General features: G+C 40.8%; 1 protein-coding gene across 6 annotated transcripts in view; it reads left to right on the top strand.

Moving 5' to 3' along the window:
* astn1 (astrotactin 1) overlaps positions 1-24,506 on the top strand; it is a 463,883-nt gene that overhangs the window by 57,713 nt on the left and 381,664 nt on the right. For all 6 annotated transcript variants that reach the window (XM_079819008.1, XM_079819011.1, XM_079819007.1 and 3 more), the window contains exon 2: positions 22,333-22,520. In XM_079819008.1, the coding sequence (XP_079675134.1) occupies positions 22,333-22,520 (188 nt within the window). The remainder of the gene's footprint in view (positions 1-22,332; positions 22,521-24,506) is intronic.

Genomic DNA, 24,506 nt, shown 5'->3' with positions numbered 1-24,506 from the left:
AAAACATAGCAGGTGACACTGGATGGATGGTGGTTCTTATTTAGAGAGGGTCTCTAGATGTGAATCTAGCGGTTATTGTAGTGGCTCTACAGTTGTTGATTTTGGTTTGAAACTCAAATCAGTTTTTAAAATGGGAACGAGAGCCGCTCAGTCTATTAAACAGGTTGTGTTTAAACATGGGTCTTATGATTAAAACTCGTCAGCCAGCAGAACAAGACCAAATACAGCTACATTCTGATCTGATGCAATGCATGCTCTGAAATCAAAACCAGTCTCAATGTCTTATGCAACTGTGTATGTGTGTGTGTGGGCATGTTTTTGTGAAATATCAGGACACAAATGTGTATAATGACATGGGTATTACAAAAAGAGGGTGAAATATGAGGACGTTCCCCATGTCCTCACTTTTCAAAATGCTTATAAATCACACAGAATGAGGTTTTTTTTCACAGAAAGTGAACTGCACAGTCTCCTAGGTTTAGGGGCAGGGGCAGTGTGTGTGTGTGTGTGTGTGTGTGTGTGTGTGTGTGTGTGTGTGTGTGTGTGTGTGTGTGTGTGTGTGTGTGTGTGTGTGTGTGTGTGTGTGTGTGAGATGGGTAGGTTTAGGGGCAGGGGCAGTGTGTGTGTGTGTGTGTGTGTGTGTGTGTGTGTGAGATGGGTAGGTTTAGGGGCAGTGTGTGTGTGTGTGTGTGTGTGTGTGTGTGTGTGTGTGTGTGTGTGTGTGTGTGTGTGTGTGTGTGTGTGTGTGTGTGTGTGTGAGATGGGTAGGTTTAGGGGCAGGGGCAGTGTGTGTGTGTGTGTGTGTGTGTGTGTGTGTGTGAGATGGGTAGGTTTAGGGGCAGTGTGTGTGTGTGTGTGTGTGTGTGTGTGTGTGTGTGTGTGTGTGTGTGTGTGTGTGTGTGTGAGATGGGTAGGTTTAGGGGTAGTGTGTGTGTGTGTGTGTGTGTGTGTGTGTGTGTGTGTGTGTGTGTGTGTGTGATGGGTAGGTTTAGGGGTAGTGTGAGTGTGTTTGTGTGTGTGTGTGTGTGTGTGTGTGTGTGTGGGCATGTTTTCGTGAAATATCAGGACACAAATGTGTATAATGACATAGGTATTACAAAAAGAGGGTGAAATATGAGGACGTTCCCCATGTCCTCACTTTTCAAAATGCTTATAAATCACACAGAACAAGTTTTTATTCACAGAAAGTGAACTGCACAGTCTCCTGTGAGGGTTAGGTTTAGGGGCAGGGTCAGTGTAAGGGGATAGAAAATACGGTTTGTACGGTATAAAAACCATTACGCCTATGGAATGTCCTCACATTTCACAAAAACAAACATGTGTGTGTGTGTGTGTGTGTGTGTGTGTGGGTGTGTGTATGTGTGTGTGAGCACACCAGCTACAGATTAAACACGTAAGAGCTTCGATTCTTAATCTTAGACGGACCCAGAGTGGGCAGCACTGGACGGGCCTCAGATTACAAGGAAAACTTGCATTACTTCAATTTGCAGACCATTCAGTGTCTCATTCTGTTCTGACAAACCCCTCAATCTCAGATGGTATCGTAATATTCATGATTAAAGCAAGACTACAGTGTCTCCCAACCAAGTACAATCTGGCAACATGGTATCCATCCCAGCATGAGCCCTACTGTATACTACACCCATCCCAGCAGGAGAATGAGACAGTTGCTCACATACTGAATGGATGCCACAGTTATAAAGGACTGTATGTGGCCAGGCATGACCATCTGGTTGATCTGGTGGTAAAGGACCTGCAGAGGTTAATCCATGGACATGATATTCAGATGTACCAGCACAGCACTGGACAGGCTAACTGGTTTCATCAGAACACATCGGACAGTGACTATTTTAAAAACATTCCCAATACTCCTGACATTGTGATTGTAAAAGAGGTCATGAAATCTGTGTGTGTTTTTGAGGTGGGCTGTGTGTGTGTGTGTGTGTGTGTGTGTGTGTGTGTGTGTGTGTGTGTGTGTGTGTGTGTGTGTGTGTGTGTGTGTGTGTGTGTGTGTGTGTGTGTGTGTGTGTGAGGTGGGCTGCTGCTTTGACCTGTATATGGACACTTGTTACTATTCCAAACTACTGAAATATCAACCACTGGTAGATCTCATTCACAGACTCGGATACAATTGTACATTAATAACTCTGGTGTTCGGAAGTTTAGGCCATGTCCATAAGTGTGTGTGAGCCATGAATTGTAGATCTGTCACTTTGTCAATGACTCTTCCCAGAGTATTTGGATCTTGTCTTCTTTGCAATGTCTTTCAGATCCAAATAAAAGCATTCAAATGTGTGTGTGATGGGTAGGTTTAGGGGTAGTGTGTGTGTGTGTGTGTGTTTGTGTGTGTGTGTGTGTGTGTGTGTGTGTGTGTGTGTGTGTGTGTGTGTGTGTGTGTGTGTGTGTGTGTGTGTGTGTGTGTGTGTGTGTGTGTGTGTGTGTGTGTGTGTGTGTGCGTGTGTGTGTGCCACTGTCATCTGGACTCATTTTAGTTTCACTTTCATGGACTTTCTGGCTGAATTTGAAATCGCCCCCTAAACCCTCAATCACTATTCCCTACGTTAGTCCACTAATAGTTCACTTGAAGGAGTGAATGAAAGCGAGTGTGTGAAGTCAGACAGCCGTTGTGTGTTCATCCGCTGTACACTTGTTATTGCGGTGCATTGTGGGATTGAATGAGTGCACTCAATAACGTCCACTATGGTTTCGGACACCACTACAAACGGCTGTCCACTCAAATAATGCCTTATTTAAGGGTATAGGGGGCGATTCCGGATTCAGCCTCAGTTTGTTGTCATCAGTCACATGTTTCTTTGTCTGTGTTTCCCGCCACTCATCTGTCGTCCGTCTTCCTCATTATCCGTGTGACAGAGAGAGAGAGAGAGAGATCATTTTTTCCTTTTTCCGAGCAAAATGCATGAATGTAAAACATTGCTTGCTTTCAATTTTGCGTGTCAATGAGGACATCAGATTGTGATATGATTGATGTAATATGTCCAGTCAGTGCTGTCAGTGGTGACTTATGATATACTACACATTGTGCTGTTGTCAAAGGGATCATTTCATTCAATCTGACAAGAAACAATCGTAAAGGACAGAAGAAGTAAAGATGCAGTGTGCACCCATCTTAGAAATCTCTCTTAGATCCTTTATATAAAATAATAATAATTGTTTGGTCAATCGATTGCAGAAAGCCCCCTAAAGTCAAAATCTTAGAATCACCCCTGATAGAATTAATATCTTTCGCTGTCGATTATTATAGAAAAAAGTAATTGCGTTAATCCTGATTTAACACGGAATGGTTTAAAGCCACATATTTTCTGTCTGTCGTGCTTTTCAGTCCTAAGGCTAATTATCCACCATGAAATATTAAACATGGCTTTGAATCTTTAACAAATTTCCATTTGCTAGCCATTGTGCTTCGAAGTGTTGGATGGGCTTACAAAATAAAACTGACTTTGACTGATTGCACAGTCCCCAATTCTTATTCAGGGGGAAAATTGTCACATTAAAGGAAACATGCGTTGGATCCGGCCTGGTGGAGGTAGACTTTGATCAGCTGTGAGGACTCATGTTCAGCCTCAGCGTTCCTGCTCCTCTAATGCTGGAGAACTGAAGATGACATCTGGGAAGTTAACAATACACAAGCATGCATTGTCATTTAATGAAGTGTTGGGAAATTCTATTACATATAAAAGATGTGATCACATATTTTACAAAAATATATATAAATCATGAACTCTTTCTCCGCCAGTGTTTAAAAAAAAATCCCAGCAACCGCCAGGGTTTTTGATCATTTTCACAAAAATGTAATGGCTACAGAATATTTTGTTGTATGAATATCTGAGCATGAAATACATCAAAAGAAAGAGCAGAGTTTCTGCTTTTAAGCAAACAAAATGTTATGCATTCCTTTTTATCAACACTTAAATATTGGTAAAGTTTCATAAAAAAGACATTTTGAACAAAAAGCTGAGAAAATCTTGTGTTTGTCAAAGACTACATCCAGATGAGATTCAGAGCGATGATCAAACACAGATGGAGAAGATGGAGTCCATCAACACCCTAAAGCTTCAGCGCTAGAGCTCGTGCTGGGTCCACATCTCAATCAGATTCGGCAGTTCTGATTTATATGATGTTAATCATATCACGTTATTTTACATAAGCAGAATAATATCACGTTATATAAAATACATAACGTGATATTATTATACATATATTATTTTACATATATTTTACATAACGTGATATTATTATACATATATTATTTTACATATATTTTACATAACGTGATATTATTTTACATATATTCTACATATTATTTTACATATATTTTACATAACGTGATATTATTATCCATATATGTAAAATAATATTTAGAATATATGTAAAATAATATGTGTAAAATAATATATGTAAAATAATATCACATTCTGTAAAATAAATGTAAAATAATATATTTAAAATAATATAATGTTATGTAAAATAATATGTAAAATAATATCATGTTATGTAAAATATATGTAAAATAATATGCGTAAAATAATATATGTAAAATAATATCACGTTATGTAAAATATATGTAAAATAATATGTGAAATAATAACACGTTATGTAAAATATATGGTAAAATAATATCACGTTATGTAAAATAATATGTAAAATAATATCATGTTATGTAAAATAAATGTAAAATAATATGTTAAAAAATATCACGTTATGTAAAATAATATATAAAATAATATATGTAAAATAATATCACGTTATGTAAAATATATGGTAAAATAATATCACGTTATGTAAAATAATATGTAAAATAATATATATAAAATAATATCACGTTATGTAAAATAATATGTAAAATAATATCACGTTATGTAAAATATATGGTAAAATAATATCACGTTATGTAAAATAATATGTAAAATAATATATGTAAAATAATATCACGTTATGTAAAATATATGTAAAATAATATATGTAAAATAATATTACATTATGTAAAATATATGTAAAATAATATCACGTTATGTAAAATAATATGTAAAATAATATATGTAAAATAATATCACGTTATGTAAAATAATATGTAAAATAATATATGTAAAATAATATCACGTTATGTAAAATATATGTAAAATAATATCACGTTATGTAAAATATCTGTAAAATAATATATGTAAAATAATATCACGTTATGTAAAATATATGTAAAATAACATCACGTTATGTAAAATATCTGTAAAATAATATATGTAAAATAATATCACGTTATGTAAAATATATGCAAAATAACGTGTAAAATAATATCATGTTATGTAAAATATATGGTAAAATAATATGTAAAATAATATATGTAAAATAATATCACGTTATGTAAAATATATGGTAAAATAATATCACGTTATGTAAAATATATGTAAAATAATATCATGTTATGTCAAATATATGTAAAATAATATCATGTTATGTCAAATATATGTAAAATAATATGTGTAAAATAATATCACGTTATTTTACATAAGCATCTGCTTCCCTACGATCGGTTGTTTTTTTTGCTTCTTCTTCGCCTGTGTTGTGATCAGGAGATTCTGTACTCATTCAGCAGATGCGCACTAGCGCCCCCTAGCATATAACAGTGAAAACACAGACAATTCCGTGTTTGGCAGGGAAGTGTTTTCTCACGAATAACGGAATATTCTGTTTGGCAGGGAAAGAGTTAAGTAAAAAAAACTGTAAAGCATATTTACATATGCTCATATATATGCATATACATATTCCCCTTTCACATATGTGACCCTGGACCACAAAACCAGTCATAAGGGAGATGTACAGCTCATATTCAGATGAATAAATAATCTCTCCACTGATGTATGGTTTGATAGCATCTGACAATATTTGAACATCTGGAATCTGTGGGTGCAAAGAAATCGAAATATTGAGAAAATCTCCTTTAAAGTTGTCCAAATGAAGTCCTTAGCAATGCATATTTACAAAATATCGTCATGCAACATGATCATAATATCCAAATGATTTTTGGCATAAAAAAAACCCATGCAATGTATGGTTGGCTATTGCCACAAATATAGTGAGACGCAGGACGGGTTTTGTGCTCCAGGGTCACATATTTATCTCCCTTCTCTCTGTTTTTATGCAGTATATACATTATCCATTCCCCCAGTGTCTTGTAATGTCAGTCTACCATTTACCATATTTCTGGAACAACTGTTCACACTGAATTCTTGTTGGGGGATTTGTTGGAGCCATAGGCGAGTAATCGCTTTTTTTTCGCTACTGCTCGTAGTAATTATTTATTAAACTGAATCTGGGACATAGCCAAGATATAGTGTGTGTTATGTAACCTGTTTCTCTAATCTCAATCTCTAAGATTTCCTCTATAATTGAATGTATTTCTGACTGAAACAATTTGAAAACCGGACAGAATTGCGATCATTAGAGTTGTGATTTGCATCATATTTGATGTTGGTTTTCTTTTGTTCAAGCACAGCATGTCTAGTGTCAGACAGTGACCATTGCTTAGCTTAATAGCATATACATTATAACATTATAAAATACATTAAATCAATATTTGTTTTTGTCAAAGTTTAGATTTTGTTGTTGTTGTTGTTTGAGGTCTTTTGAAGTGTCTTGTTATTGCAATAATGCCACATAAAGTTTCCAGTAAAAGCAATCATTTCAATAATCCAAATGTATAAAAATAATTAACTTTAGAAAAAGAAATACATTTTTAAAAAGTACAACTAACAAAAAAACATCAATAAGCAGATATGAACAGGAGTGAAGAGTGAACACACACACGTGTGTGTGTGTGTGTGTGTGTGTGTGTGTGTGTGTGTGTGTGTGTGTGTGTGTGTGTGTGTGTGTTTGTGTGTGTGATCATGTTCATTTCACTGTGCCTTTGTAATCTAGTACAAGGCCTTTATTTGTGTGAACATTTTCAGATTAATGCTGGAATTATTGATTTTATTTGCCAATTTCTATAAAAAGGCTTTCTATTGCAGTCACACCGCTTATGTGTGTGTGTGTGTGTGTGTGTGAGTGTTTGTTTGTGTGCGCAAGTGTGTGTGTGTGAGTGATCATGTGCGTTCCACATTTTATTTGTGTTCTTGTACCAGGCCTTCATTGTGGTGTGAACATTTTCAGATTTATGCTGGATTTATTGTTTTTGACAAAATAAAAAAATATATATTTATATATTTTTTACATTTTCAATGTGAGGTCATATTGACCCGAAAAAAACAGATTTGTAAATCAAATTTAAAAAAAGTTACATACCGTCAGAACAACCGAATCAAGTTTGTGTGTGTGTATGTGTGTGTGTGTGTGTGTGTGTGTGTGTGTGTGTGTGTGTACATAGATAATGTAGGAAATGTCACAAAAATGTTTCCACTGAGATGAAGGGAATCATGTTTTTAAACGAAGGAAAAGTCGATTGGGGTCATATTGACCCTAAGGACCGATTGAGGGTTGAATCTGGTACATTGCCAAGATATAGTGTGTGTTATGTAACCTGTTTCCCCAATCTCAATCTCTAAGATTTCCTCTATAATTGAATGTATTTCTGACCGAAACAATTTCAAAACCGGACAGAATTGTGATCAGAATTCTGAACATAAAAAAATCATGGAAAGTATTTCCACATGATTAACTTGCTTTATTTCAGCATTATGCAATTCTGTTATTCCAATTTAATGTACTTACAACTTAATTTATCAAGGTTGATTCAACTTATTTACTATGGTTAGGCACAGCTTAATTTAATAGTGTCAGCCCAACTAATTTGCAGTTTTGGACCAACTAATTTATTTAAGTTAGCCTAACAAAAGTGCTTAATGCTGAATGAAAGCCATTTAATCATATGGAAATCCTTTCCATGATTTAATTACATTAATTCAAAGAATAGCTTTTGAGTGCATTTACAAAACCTTTTACAAGATTTTATTGGCTAGCCAGAAGATGGTTTTGTTACATCCATAGCATGCCCAGAGTAGATTTAAATTATTAAAACAACTTTAATAGTTATTAGTAGGTCCTCAACCCAAGCACATGCTCTACACTTCACCACAATGGCAACCTCCGAAAACACTAACACAACACAAACTTTTAAATACCAACATAACAAAACATTAAGCATTAAAAAGTATCTAAATTTTCTCATCTTGTTAAAAATGCATCAAATTGCACTTTATTTAAACATTTACTCTCCGAATTCAGCTCCTTTGCAAAGCATGATGGGAAGTGAAAGTCTTGTTTCTTTGGGTTTCTTGATTGAAACATGTTATTTCAGAATGAAAACATCAAGTTATGTCAAAGAGTAACGGTTTTAAGTCAGTTTAACATGAATCAATTACATTTGAACCAGAAACCTAATATAATGGTGTTAAATCAAGATGAATTGCTTAAATAAAGTGAACAGCATCATAAATCTTTTTTTTTTGAGTGCAGCATGCCTAGTGTCAGACAGGGATCATTGCTTTGCTCTATAGCATATACATGGGCCTGAGACTAAGGACAGATGTACTATCGGCTGACTGCGTCTGTGTTCTGTGATTGGCGTTTCGTCAGTAGATCACGTGCAGAATGGTCCACTCTTTTATGGAATTGCGCTCTTACGCCAATTTGCCCTGTTTAGTAAATCTGGCCCAAATGCTTCACTCCATAGAGAACAGAAGCGGATTGTAACTTTAGTCCTGCCTGTATGCATCTACCAAAACAGAAAAAAAGTTTATTTTAAAATAGTCTTTATATGAAAATGTGAATCCCACACAAATGCTCTTTGAGACGTTAGCCTTTGTTCTGTCCGCATTATGAGAGCTGATATGATGCCAAACCCCCTGGAAGACTTCAGAAAGGCTCTTCCTCAGAGGCCGTCTCTGTAAACGGCTGTATTTAGCCAAAGGCCAGGTTGTATATTTGAGTCAGTGGCGCTCTGTAAGCACAGGCACAGTGAAAGAAGAGGGGAGGGCAGGTTCTAACACTGCATCAGGATGTGAGAGGAATAGTACCAGCTTTTTACCCCAGCCTGCTCTTTCTTCTACTCTCTCTCTTTCCATCTCTCCCTTTGGTTTGTGCTTTCTTGCGTTTAAACAGGCATTGCCCAATATGCATTTAAAAGAGTAAACGGCACAATCAGCCATCAGATAATCCGACAGCTTCAATACCAAAATAAAACGATTCCTTGCACCAAATTTTACACAGCTCATGTTTTGGACGGCATGAAAAAGAAATTGTTCACAGGTGGCCGTTCTAAAAGGCATACACAACAAAACTAAGCAGAACAGACAACAGAAAGAGAAAAGAGGGCAGCCCAGGATGGATGGGTAATTGGGCATCATTATTCTTATCTTAAAGGGATAGCTCACTTCAAAAGGTCTGCCGTCATTCCAAACCTGTGATTTAAACACAAAAAGAGTTTTTAAAACGGCTCTGGCGAACTATTCCTTTAATATATAGAAGTCCGGCGACTGGACATGATTTGTGAATGTGTTATCCTGGCCTGCGGGGCATTTTTTGACCCTTACAAACACCTGTTTCCCTGTTAGAGCTCACGGCAGACGTGATGCCGACCTCCTCTGACATTACAACATTTGTTCAATGTTTCTCACTCTCAACTCATCACATATTGACGCTTGGTCAGAACCCCTCGCCGTCACTTTTTAACACACCCCTTTAACATATTTTTTCAATGCACAGGTGCTCCATTGATTTCAGTTGTTTGCACAATGCACAAGATGTATTTCATTATTTGCATTTGTAAAAGCAGACTTGATTTTATAATATTTCTTGCCTACTTTTATATTTTGGAGCAACTTACCCCAGTCCTACCCTAAACCTACACACTTCTCAACCCTATAAAACACACAACAGGCAAATTAAAGTACAGTCACAGTATTTATCGCAGAAACTGACCAAAAACAGAATAAAAGTATGAACTCATGTTGCATTCCAAGTCTTCTGCAGTCATACGATATCTTCATGTGAAGAACAGAGTTGATCTTAAAGGTCCCATGGCATGGATATTTTATTTTATTTTATAATGTATTCTGAGGTGTACTTATATTGTTAGTATGATTTTTACATCATAAAATGTCATAATTTATAAATAAAAGGCATTTTTTCTACACTGATGTTTGCCCTCTGGCTGAATGCCTGTTTAAAAGGGTGTGTCTGCTGTGAGACTTCAGTAAAAACGCCCACTGTTGTGATTGGCTGACATCTTTGCATTTGAAATGAGCAGAGGGGGCGTGGTTTAACGAGGTCTACGAGGCACAAGGCTGTGCCAGAGAGACGGATGTCACTTCTCATCTGTTCTCTCAGCACGTCTAAGTTCAGTGAACTGTTGTAGTTATTAGCAAATACTTTAGGTTATTAGTTTATTTCTAGTCGGAGGGACTGTCACTCTTTTCTGAAAGGTAGTAACTTTAGTAAATGATGGATCAGCGCCGACTCGAGACACGAACCGTTTAGAACGATTCAGTCCGATTTGGTGAACTGGTTCGATTCTCTGGGCGGAAGAAAGGGAGGTAACTGTTCCTGTTATGATGTCATAACAGGAAAATTCAAGATCAGCTCATTTGGGCTGTCACAAGGCTGAGAAAGACAGCCAGAACTCGGTTTACACTGATCAAAATTTCTAGCCACTTGGGGACAATATTCAGGCTAGGAGAACTCATATTAATGTTGAAAAACCTCATAAAATGAAAATTTCATGCCATGGGACCTTTAACCCCTGGGAGTCTGAGCTGTTTTGGGGCCCTTTAGAAGTTTTGACATGCTCTGACTTTTGTGTATTTGTTCAATTGCTTATAAACACATTAGTGTAAGTGAAGAACAGAGTTGATCTTAACCCTTAATCGCCCCTCAAGTAGGGTTTACGTTTGAGTCCCTTGGGGTCAGATAGACCCCAAACTTTTACAGAGCGATTGCATAAGGAAATATAATTTTTTTTACATGGAAAACTGCTCGGGTTATGTATATAACCCTTGTTCCCTGAGAAGGGGAACGAGCACTGCATCGGGACGACGCTTTGGGGGTGCTCCCTTAGCATCAGCGAATCTGAAACCAGAATGCCAACTAGGCCAATCCGATTGGCGTGCGTGATGACGTCATTGTGACGGCATACCCGGAAGTATAAAAGGGGAGCTGGAACGTAATGGCGGTAGTAATTGCTCTGAAGCATGCGCTCCAGGCGCGCCGAGGTGTGGCGTCGGGATGCAGTGCTCGTTCCCCTTCTCAGGGAACAAGGGTTATATACATAACCCGAGCAGTTCCCTTTCGAGGGAACTCGCACTGCATCGGGACGACGCTTTGGGGAACGAGTACCCACTAGGCCACACCGAAGGGTAGCGCCTGCCCTAGTGTGAAGCCGGAAACCGGGCACAGCTAGGACTGGAGCACCCTAGCACCAGGCGTCGTAGGGAGATCCAGGCTATAAAACCTGATAAAAGTGTGTGGGGTAGCCCACCCGGCCGCCTCGCAGATATCCTGCAAGGGGACCCCAGAAAGAAGGGCCACCGAAGAGGCCATGCCTCTGGTGGAATGAGCCCTCACGGCCACAGGTGAAGGCAAACTGCGCACCTGATAGGCCATGGTAATCGCCTGGACAATCCAATTACTGATTGTCTGAGTAGACGCAGGCAATCCCTTCTTAGGTGAGCCAAAACACACCAACAGTTGTTGTGATCTCCTCCACTGTGCAGACTTCGCCAAATAAACTCTGAGCGCCCTAACCGGGCAGAGTAGGTGAAGTCTCCCCTCTTCCGCCGTCACATGAGGCGGAGGATGAAATGCCTGCAGGACCAATGACCTGACCACCCTTGATGGCACCTTAGGCACGTAGCCCGGCCTAGGGTGTAAGATGGCTTTTACTCCTCCCGGGGCAAACTCCAGGCAGGTCGGCGTTACCGCCAAGGCCTGGAGATCTCCCACTCTCCTGAGAGAGGTAATGGCAAGGAGAAAAGCCACCTTAAGGGTCAGATCCTTCGGTCCAGCCGACTCCAATGGTTCGAAGGGGGCCTCAGCCAATCCTTCGAGAACCACTGCCAGGTCCCAGGTTGGAACTCTGGACCGAGCCGCAGGCCTCATCCTCCGAGCCCCACGGAGGAATTGTACAACCAGCTGGTGCCTACCCAGAGGCCCATCACCCAAAGGAGTGTGGAAAGCCGCAATGGCAGCCACGTACACCTTGAGTGTGGACGGGGTAAGCCCTGCAGAGAAACGATCTTGGAGGAACTCCAGCACTGAAGCCACTGGGCAGTTAACTGGGTCCACCTCACGTTCTCTGCACCAAGTGGAAAATACATTCCACTTGAAGCTGTACAGTCTCCTCGTAGACGGAGCCCTGGAGCTGAGTAAGGTCTCTATCACGTCTGCCGATAGGCCAGCCTCTATGAACCTGGTCCCCTCAGGGGCCAGACCCACAGGTTCCAAATCTCCGGGCGGGGGTAAAATATCGTACCCGCCGCCTGAGATAGGAGATCCCTCCTCAGAGGAATCTCCCACGGCTGACCTGCTAGCAGAGCTATGATATCCGAGAACCAAACTCGAGTCGGCCAACGGGGTGCTACCAGAAGTAGACTGACCCCCTGTCGACGGACCCTTTCCAGGACTCCCGGGAGCAGAGCAATCGGGGGAAATGCGTACAGACGCAGCCTCGGCCACGTCTGCACCATGGCATCCAGCCCCAGCGGAGCTGGATGCGTGAGGGAAAACCACAGTGGACAGTGGGACGTCTCTCGAGACGCAAACAGATCCACTTCCACTGGGCCGAACCTCTTGCATATGGCCTCCACCACCTCTGGGTGGAGTCGCCACTCCCCGGGCCTCAGCCCCTGCCTCGACAGGATGTCTGCTCCCTGATTTTGGACCCCCGGGACATACATTGCCCTGATGGACAACAGTTTCCCTTGGGTCCACAGGAGGACTCGGCGTGCTATCCTGTACAGAAAGCGCGACCTCAGTCCCCCCTGGCGGTTGATGTACGCTACGACAGACGTATTGTCTGTCCGTACCAGGACATGCTGGCCGCGGAGGTGCGGGAGAAAGCTCCTGAGAGCTTTGTAGACCGCCATCATCTCCAGGCAATTTATGTGCCAGGAGGAATGACGGCCCTCCCATGGGCCCCTCGCAAAGCGGCCGTCCATGACCGCGCCCCAGCCAGTGAGGGAGGCGTCTGTTGAAACGGATTTCCGGCAACAGGACGCTCCCAACACTGGCCCTTGGGACAGAAACCAAGGTTTCTTCCATATGACTAGGGAACGAAGGCCACTGCGCGTTACCCTGATCATACAGAATGGATTTCCCCTCAAGGAAAGCCACCTGGTTTACTTCCATATCAGGACATGGTGGCTGCGGAGGTCCGGGAAAAAGCTCCTCAGAGCTTTGTAGACCGCCAGCATTTCCAGGCAGTAGATGTGCCAGGAGAAATGCCTGGTCTCCCACAGACCTCTCGCAAAGCGGCCGCCATGACCACGTCCCAGCCAGTGAGGGAGGCGTCTGTTGAAACGGATTCCCGGCAACAGAACGCTCCCAACACTGGCCCTTGGGACAGAAACCAAGGTTTCTTCCATATGACTAGGGAACGAAGGCCACTGCGCGTTACCCTGATCATACAGAATGGATTTCCCCTCAAGGAAAGCCACCTGGTTTACTTCCCATAACCACGTCCCAGCCAGTGAGGGAGGCGTCTGTTGAAACGGATTCCCGGCAACAGAACGCTCCCAACACTGGCCCCTGGGACAGAAACCAAGGTTTCTTCCATATGACTAGGGAACGAAGGCATCTGCGCGTTACCCTGATCATACAGAATGGTTTTCCCCCAGAGGAAAACCCCTTGATTCCCAGCTACCACTGTAAGGGTCTCATGCAGCAGGCCAAGAGATATTCTGTTGGACGCAGCCGCAATGAGCCCCAGCAGACCTTAAACTGCTTCACAGTGATGCTGTGGCCTAGCTTCATTTTAGAGACCAGGCCGCCTGGAAGAACCCGATATTGGTACGCTTTGCCCCAAAAAGCGAACCTCAGGAACTTCCTGTGACACAGAAGGATGGATACAGGGAAGTATGCGTCCTTTTCAGACCCATCGTGACAGACCAGTCCTCAGACTGGATCTGAATCACAATGGAGGAAATGCTAAGCATCTTGAATCTGAATCTCCTCAGAGAACGATTCAAGTACCTCCGGTCTAAAGTTGGATGCAACTCGCCATCCCTCTTAGGAACTATGAAGTACTGGCTGTAGAACCCGGACTCCCTGTCTGGCGGAGGAGCACATTCTGTGGCCTCCTTACCAACAGGGAGTGAACTTCCTGTTCCATTACCCGAACCTGCCCAGGGACCACTGCCGTCCAGACCACCCCACTGAACTTCAGGGGAAGGTAACCGGACTGCAGTCTGTATGCCCCTTCCTACAGTCGCAGGCCCCAAGCTGATATATTCGGAGGCATAACCATGCGCCGAGATAATCTGCTAAGGGAACCAGCCTCTCGAGGCCGGTCTTGGGTGTCAACCGAGCCTCCTCCCCGACCCCCTGAAGCGGCTTACCGGCAGGGCGAAATCGAGGAAGATTTTCGGTGTGCGTACGCGTTTGCTGGACCACCGCAAGTCTTGCTAGAGGCGGCTGGTGCAGCACGCGTGCACGGGGAAACGATGTGGCCCGAAGCGTACTAGACGGCGGGAACACAGCGTCGATTCCCGAAAACTCCACAGGGGAGGCGACCTCGATCGCTCCTACCCGGGAGAGGGGGCTGGCCAGCAGGGGGCCTCATCTAAGGGAGCAGCTCAACAGGGCCACAACCCTAGAGCGGACACTGCGATTAGCAATTGCCTGAAACTGATGTGTCCCGCAGGCCACAAGGCGGCGAGAACGACATCAACTTCAGGAGGGCTCCATCTTAGATGAATATCCAGTTCACAAGTTAAACACGCTTGGGTGACAGAATTTAAAGTATCCAACTTATCAAAGTCGGATAACATGACACTCAATTCCTCGGAATTAAATGCCATCATAATCACCAAACCCGTGCAACCTGATCTGAATAACAGGCTGAATAAAAAATATATCTAACTCCTCAAAGTCAGATAATATTTTAATTTAATTCCTCAGAATTAAATGCAGCCACAATAAGGTGAAACATAGTCTGAATGATAGGCTGAATATCTAACTCCTCAAAGTTAGATTATATTTAATTTTAATTTCTTAAAATTAAATGTAGCCGTAATTAATCAGACGACACTGTTTTATTTGTATTTATACGGACTCATAGACCCCGCGTTGCCTCAGCAACGTGGTTCAAGCCGTCATAATACAATTGGCTTTCATCCCTCGAGAAAAAAAAAAAAGCCAAACAGTGTCACACAATACAGTGAAACATGGTCTGAAATGACTGAATATCTAACTCCTCAGAGTCAGATAATATCTCATTTAAATCCTCAGACTTAAATGCAGCCATATCAGACAAATACTGATTTATTTTACTATACGGACTCGTCCGTTTAGCCAACCAGTATCTCATGCACACCGATCGCGTGTGTTCACATTAATTGCAGACCCATAACCTGCGCGCTGCCTTTTTTTTCTTTTTTCCCAGCAATCGCGTGGATGGAATCTTGCATATTTAAGAAGTGCTTATGACTTTGACTGCCTCGATGCTGAGTACGTCTAATTCCTCAGAATCAGACCTCTCACACATCGCGTCCTCCGCCCCGGGGGAAGAAGCCGCAGCGCGGGCTTCCACACGGGGAAGGAGAACATCTGAACTGTCAGATAAAGACTGGGAAAATGCCTCAGCAGTCCCAGTCCCGCTGACAGTCCATCCGTGAGCCCCATGACCAGCCTCGCCGCACCGCCTCGGCGGATGCGGGACCGATCCACGGGGCTCACGCCGAGAGCGGAGCACTCTGAGCGTCAGCTTTCATAATGCTCACAAGCGGCTCCCTCGAGAGCCGCTCGAGCATGCTGAACGCCCAGGCAGTGCACACACAGCAGGTGTGTATCCGAGCCCGACATGTAGCGAGGGCAAGGATGCACACACTGCTTGAACTCTCTCACTTTTTCACACTTCATTTCAATCACACACTTTGACTGACATACAACAGTAAATAGACAGACAGTTTGACAGATAGCGCTTGCTGAAGAGCAATAACTACCGCCATTACGTTCCAGCTCCCCTTTTATACTTCCGGGTATGCCGTCACAATGACGTCATCACGCACGCCAATCGGATTGGCCTAGTTGGCATTCTGGTTTCAGATTCGCTGATGCTAAGGGAGCACCCCCAAAGCGTCGTCCCGATGCAGTGCGAGTTCCCTCGAAAGGGAACTATATATCATTTTTTTTATTTACTTCTCAACTATACATTTATGCTGTGTTTTTGCGGGTATTTGGTAGTTTTTTACCTATTTACTGCACAAATACTTAACTATGTCATAAATTGGCTCATTAAAAATTATTTTTTTATGAAAAAATCACTTGAATGATGATCTTAAATAAATATAAATAGTTTTTGGACATTGCTCTATGTGTTAGGGATAGAATACCGCCATCTGTAGGTTTGTGGAAAAACTTTAGGAATTATAGTTAAAGAGAAAGAGAGCAATGACCACATTATCCACTAGAGGTCCAGAGGGAAGTTATGCAAAAGTTAAGCTGCCGTTCATCTTTCTTTTATTTGCCCTTTTCCTTCTCTTTCTCATGATCGTTCCATGATGCATTTGTGCTCTAGTATTTGTCCTTCATTTATGTATGGAATTTTTTCAGATTTATGCCAGTTTTGTTGATTTTATTTGCCAGTTTCTATAAAAATGCTCTCTGTTGCAGTCACACACATATGTGTGTTTGTGTGTGTGTGTGCGTGCGTGTGTGTGTGTATGAGACAGAAAGTTCGTTCCACTTTGTGTTTATGCTCTAGGACCAGATCTTGATATAAATGTAGACATTTTCAGATTTATACTGAATTTAGTTGATTTTTTTTTACAAACAAAGTGAAAAAAAAGCATTTTTTACATTTTCCCATTCATTGCCAAAATCCAAAAAAATGCTCCAGACACTTGTGTTTGTGTGTGTGTGCGTGTGAGTGAACATGCTTGTTCCATATTGCATTTGTGCTCTAGTATTAGTACTTCATTTATGTATGAAAATCTTTCAGATTTATGCCAGTTTTGTTGATTTTATTTGCCAATTTCAATAAAATACTCTCTGTTGCAGTCACACACATATGTGTGTTTGTGTGTGTGTGTACGTGTGTGTGTGTATGAGATAGAAAGTTCGTTCTACTTTGTGTTTATGCTCTAGGACCAGACCTTGATATAAAAGTGGAAATTTTCAGATTTATACTGGATTTAGTAAAAAAAAATTGACAAAAAAAGTGAAAAAAAATAATATTTTTTAACACTTTCCCATTCATTTTCAATGTGGGGTCAATCTGACCCAGAGGGACTTAAACGGTAAAAAAAATTTTACACAACTTTAGAACAACCAAATCAAGCCCAGATTTTTTGTGCATGTTTAGATAGATTATTTAGGAAAAGTCACCGAGTCTCATGGCCCTGAGATGAAGGGAACACTTTTAAAAAATGGAGGAAAAGTCCAGTGGGGTCAGCTGGAGCCCAAGGGACGATTAAGGGTTAATGTGTTAATCGCTGAAATGATGATCCCGCCGCTCAGTGAACACACACACACACACACACACACACACACACACACACACACACACACACACACACACACACACACACACACACACACACACACACACTCAGTCATATCTCATTCAAAAGATACTCACGACTCTTTAGAATGACGTAACGTTTCTTCAGGTGTTTGAATGTGTGATGATCTTCAGCGGATGGAGACGCTGGTCGCTTTTGGGGATTTTCTTCACACAAATCAATTGTTTGGCCTCGAACACTTGGAATATTTGCACTATTTGAATAAAATGTGCCTGCAGTGGCATCTGCTGTTATATCCTGTGTTTATATCATATAACACACACATGGGTCGGTTAGGGATGGGGTGGGGTCTAAATAGCCTAGGGGAGAGCGGCACAACCTAACGCTTTTTGACTTTCTTAGTTTGTGTAAATCCACTTGGGGTTCAGAGTATTTATTTTTTCTCACATTAATTCCCCACATGTCTTGTACAATCATGTGGTTTTGTTTCATTAATACGGTGTTTACTTTTTTCTTGATTTACCCCGAAAGAATGGAAGTGAAATGTGACAACATGCCCCATAGGTGGAGTACATTATAACATGACCAAATAACATCTTAAAATGTGACCTGATATAATCCAAAAAATATACAAGACAAACTAAAATATTTTGTCAACAAAATACAATTATTAACTTTTTAAAATAAAATAATGGCATTTTTTCAACAGTAAAAATATACTCATTTTTGAGTTTGACAACAAACACGTCGCTTAATGCAGCTAAACAGCACAGTTAAAAACATAATGATAATGAATAATTTCTGAACATTAACTCTCAGTCTTTACTCTCCTCTTTCTCATGGTTTCTCACAATAATTCATAAAAGTATAGAATATAAAGGCATATTTCTAATAGGGGCTCATTGTAACTTAGTGTTAACATCGCGGCTCGTGTCTTCTGCTGTTAGATCAGCATTAAACAACATCTCTACTGTTAAATAACAGATATACGATTATAATGATATCAGATTTGTCTTATTTTAAATAAACACAAAAAAAGAAAACTAAACTTAAGCAAGAAATTAACTTTTTCTATGGTTAAATAAATGTACAGTAATATCTTCCAGAGATTATTTAATTTTGGCGCTATTTTTTCTCTAAATAATTTTGATATGGCAACTAGTTAATACACTAAGTTTGGTCATTCTGGCATGTGTGGAAAGGGTTAAAACATGCGTGTTAAAACTAACCCCGCGTTAGGTTGTGCCCCGCGCTCCCCTAAATAAAAATACAATTTAAATAAAAGTAATGTTATTGCAGGAGCCATAGTTACTAGTTTATTTAATTCTTATCAATTTTGTTCATTTAAATATATATTTTTGTTGTTGTATTGTTAATTGTTTATTTCTCTGAGTGCGATCTATCTATCTATCTATCTATCTATCTATCTATCTATCTATCTATCTATCTATCTATCTATCTATCTATCTATCTATCTATCTATCTATCTATCTATCTATCTATCTATCTATCTATCTATCTATCTATCTATCTATCTATCTATCTATCTATCTATCTATCTATCTATCTATCTATCTATCTATCTATCTATCTATCTATCTATCTATCTATCCGTCCAACCATCCATCTATCTGTCAAATTATGCCAAAAGTAAAATATACGATGTAATTGTATGTATTTGGGATGGCCTAGCGAAACAAAGCAATTGTGTTCATCACTGAATGCTGTAACAGTTTTTTATTCGCTTTGATACTGCTTTCACAAGTAAGGTGTACATTTTCAACTGATCACACTCGTAGTATCACAGCTCGTCATTCTTTCAAAACCTGATGTAATGCTTTCATTCAGTTGCACACAGTTTCATTCCACATAATCAGTTTTAAACACAAGATTATTGTAATATGTAATGAGAACATTTGGTTTAATCACCGAAACGCAACAGTGTGATCTTCTTTCAGTTTAGTGCTTTTAACAAATACAGTAAATGTTCTCACTGTACACACACACACACACACTAACCCTACCCCTAAACCTACCCATTACAGAAACTTTATGAATTTTTACATTTAAAAAAAAATTTCTATATGATTTATAAGCTTGTTTCCTCATGGGGACCAAAAAATGTCCCTGCAAGGACAAGGATTTAGGATATTGCCATCTTTATGTACAGTTTACCAGGCCACACAAACACACACCCACACACACACACACACACACACACACACACACACACACACACACACACACACACACACACACACACACACACACACACACACACACACACACACACACACACACACACACACACACACACACACACACACACACACACACACACACACACACACACACACACACACACACACACACACACACTTTGAACATAGTGGTTATAAGAATTCATTACATATGGTTAACCATATCGGAAATTGTAAACAAAGTAGAAACTAGTCTATAGAATAAATATCTATGGAAATCTTGAGGTGTACCAAATGAGGCATTGATTAACCTTTAAGATCAGTCGGACTACATTATAGACAGATGTATTACAGTTTTTCTCAGTCGCTTTGGTACATTTCTCCGATCAGAATTGAAATTCTCAAAACTACCTGTTCAATTCTCACATCATCGTGTCACTTGTGCACATCAAAAAAGCAGTTTCTCATTTCTTGGAACAAGTTGCAAATGCTTTGGTACATCCATACAAATGATGATGAACAATTCTCTGCTGTTTCCTACATTATCAATTGCTTACGTCATGTTGATCAAAATGTATTATATTGGGTCTCTGTTGAATAGTCTCACCCCCACAACATTTAGGCATTAGTTCAGCAGAAGTCTTTACATGCAAAATGGTTGAACAAGTTGTCATAAAATGTCAAGCATATTTCTATACATTTCCCTTAGACGTTCACATTTCTACTTTTGTTTTTCTGGGGATTTTCTCTTTGTGCTATGCAGTGCTGTCTTTTCCTTTCTGTATCGCAATGACATGGTCTGTCAACAAATTACAGTACAAACAGTAAAAGCGTAAATGTGAATCTTGTCCAGTCTCTTGCATTCAAACTCCCACACACACTGAGGTGTAACCTACAATTTACAATAATTGTCATCAAAATTTCAGCCATATTTACATCAGAACATCCCTCCAGAGTACAGTTATATTGACAATATGACTAAGCAATTTGACTGTGTTATTCATACTCAATGACACAAGGACTGTCATTCTGATGGCACTGACATGTTCATTGACAGATATTTACTTTTGAGAGATGAACTGAGGATTTTGAGCAAGAGACTGGCTTTTGCAGGTCATCCATGGTGTTTTGCTATTTGTACGAATCGTTTTGAGAAATGCACTTGCTGTTTTGCAAATGTCGAGGATGATTCGAGAAATGTACCAAAGCGACTGAGAAAAACTGTAAACTGAACGAGAAGAGATGCAAATCAGAAGTTTGATAGTAAGAGCTTTATGTGTATGAATGCTGTGAATGAAACATTTGTAAAGATGAAACGCTTATTTTGTGTAGTGAAAAGGATACTTTGTGGATGAAAAATGAAAAAATGCTTAAATGTTTGAAAGAAAGTGCTCTGTTGATCTGTTGTGATAAATGTACACCTTGTGAAAATAGTACCAAAGCGAAAACCAAATACAAATTATATTGTGGTGAAAATGTTCATACCATATATACATAAACAAATGAACACAATTCAAAACCCACATTGTTAGTAGATCAAGAAACTAGTAAGAGTGTGAATCTGTGATAGTGTGTTTTAAAAGAGTTTATTTTCTAAAAGTCTGCAGGGGCAAAATCGCTCAAAAAAAAACCTGGAAACAAGAAAGTAGCAGTAATTTATTCCTGTAGCATGCTTTTGTTTGTGTTGTATCACGCATGTTGTTTAATTAATAAAGGTAGCGCACCACACGGACTCCTGGGACTGTCCATGACATCTAGTGATGAAGTGCAGAGTCACTCTGGCTTATGCCTGCGCATATACAACTCATGAAGCGGGTCAGGGGTTCTCCTCCGGTATGCAGTCTGCAAGCACCATTTTGAAAGATGTCGTCCGCCTCCCCTTTGTCTAAACATTTTTACTAATGCATTAGAGGCAGCACAGCTTTGTTTTTCATTTGTTTCAGGAGTACATCAGTGTGTTTAAGAACAAACACTTAATCAGACAAACAAAAAGAGAATTCTAAAACGGCCATTAAAAATTAAAAACACGTTTCCAGTGTATCATCCTGTCCAAATAGTATAATATAAACTGTCATACAATGACACGTTAGCCTTTTTCAAAGGCTTATCGAAATCCTTACAAATCAAACCGAATTTATACAATGTCAAGAACATATGCTCAGTTTGCTTTGTGCCTATTTATCATTTCTCCACCTAAATGGTCTATTAATGTGATGTCCGGTCGCTGTGCTCTAGTCATCTGTCTCTGCATCCATTATCCAGACTTGTTTAAACTGGTCGTATATTTATAAAGTGAAGTTCAAATGCCGTAGGGATTGCTTTGATACTCCTAAAAATGTCTGGAGTGATATGAATAATGTATAGTGTATTTGCATGACATGATTTTTCCTGGAAAGCGTCACACACTGCTCCACTCAAAACGATTGTCTTCTGTTTATATGCAGAGATCTCGGGGAACTCTGAAGACATCCCCCTGGTGCGCTGGAGGCAGCAGTGGTTGGAAAATGGCACTTTGCTGTTCCACATCCACCATCAGGACGGCAGTCAGAACCTCCCCGGCCCGGCTGCCACAGCTTACCCCGCGAGCGACTCGGCCGAGGAGGAGCTTCGCATCCTGCACATCTCTGTCATGGTATGCGTCCCAGTACTTCATGTCCATTGGATCTTATATTCATTACAAAAACGTTCAAAATGCAGATAAGGCTAAAGGTGTTTCTTCAACTATGGGGACTTTCAAATCTGTGGATTGAGGGCGGAAGAAAAAAAAAAAACACTTGACGGAAATGATGACTTTTTAAAGATTTTTGAAAAGAAAATGTCTGACTCCATTGTCTTCCTAAGGCTAATTTATTTGTATGTATTCTTAATACAGACAGATTCACACTTCTGCGTAATTTAAGACAATTAGAGCTTAATTGGAAACAACACTCAATAAAAGCATTTCTTCACACATCACTTTTCAAATTTCATCACGAGTTCTCTTCACTGACACTCTTGTCTCCATGATAACCGAGGACAATTACTTTTATTTGTGATTCACTCACTAAATGTTAGTCATGATGGAGATGATTGAATTTGGGTATGGTATTTTAATGTACACTATATTGCCAAAATCACTGAGTTCAGGTGTTCAATCACTTCATGGCCACAGGTGTATAAATCAAGCTCTAGGCCTGCAGACGCTTCTACACACATTAGTGAGAGAATGGGCCGCTCTCAGGAGTGTGTGTGTGTGTTCGCTTCTACACACATTAGTGAGAGAATGGGCCGCTCTCAGGAGTGTGTGTGTGTGTGTGTGTGTGTGTGTGTGTGTGTGTTCGCTTCTACACACATTAGTGAGAGAATGGGCCGCTCTCAGGAGTGTGTGTGTGTGTGTGTGTGTGTGTGTGTTCACTTCTACACACATTAGTGAGAGAATGGGCCGCTCTCAGGAGTGTGTGTGTGTGTGTGTGTGTGTGTGTTCGCTTCTACACACATTAGTGAGAGAATGGGCCGCTCTCAGGAGTGTGTGTGTGTGTGTGTGTTCGCTTCTACACACATTAGTGAGAGAATGGGCCGCTCTCAGGAGTGTGTGTGTGTGTGTGTGTGTGTGTGTTCGCTTCTACACACATTAGTGAGAGAATGGGCCGCTCTCAGGAGTGTGTGTGTGTGTGTGTGTGTGTGTGTGTGTTCGCTTCTACACACATTAGTGAGAGAATGGGCCGCTCTCAGGAGTGTGTGTGTGTGTGTGTGTGTGTGTGTTCGCTTCTACACACATTAGTGAGAGAATGGGCCGCTCTCAGGAGCTCAGAGAACTCAAGCGTGGGGCCGTGCTCGGTGGACACCTGTGCAATAAGGCCAAATATTATACTAAATATTCCACACTCAACTGTTAGTGGTGTTATAACAAAGTGGAAGCGATTGGGAACAACAGCAACTCAGCCACGAAGTGAAATCACAGAGCGGGGTCAGCGCATGCTGAGGGTCACAGAAGTGGCCAACTTTCTGCAGAGTCAAGAGCTCCAGACCTCCAAACTTCTGTGGCCTTCAGATGAGCTCAAGAACAGTGTGTAGAGCTTCAGGGAATGGGTTTCCATGGCCGAGCAGCTCATCCAAGCCTTACATCACCAAGCGTGGGATGCAGTGGGGTAAAGCGCGCCGCCCCTGGACTCTAGAGCAGTGAGACGTGTTCTCTGGAGTGACCAATCACGCTTCTCTGTCTGACAATCCCATGGACGAGTCTGGGTTTGGCGGTTGCCAAGAGAACGGGACTTGCCTGACTGCATTGATTATGGGGTGGGGTTGTTTTTCAGCGGTTGGCCCCTTAGATCCAGTGAAAGGAACTCTTAATGCTTCACCAAGACATTTTGGACAATTTCATGCTCCCAACTTTGTGGGAACAGTTTGGGGACGGCCCCTTCCTGTCCCAGCATGCACCAGTGCACAAAGCGCTGCTCCATAAAGACATGGATGAGCGAGTTTGGTGTGGAGGAACTTGAGTCCTGACCTCAACCCGATAGAACAGCTTTGGGATGAATTAGAGCGGAGACTGAGAGGCCTTCTCGTCCAACATCACAAATGCGCTTCTAGAAGATTCCCCATAAACACACTCCTAAACCTTGAGGAAAGCCAGAAGAGC

This window comes from Gobio gobio (genome assembly GCF_949357685.1).
Source record: "Gobio gobio genome assembly, chromosome: 6".
NCBI lineage: Eukaryota > Metazoa > Chordata > Actinopteri > Cypriniformes > Gobionidae > Gobio > Gobio gobio.
This window is presented reverse-complemented; position numbering and strand designations above follow the sequence as displayed.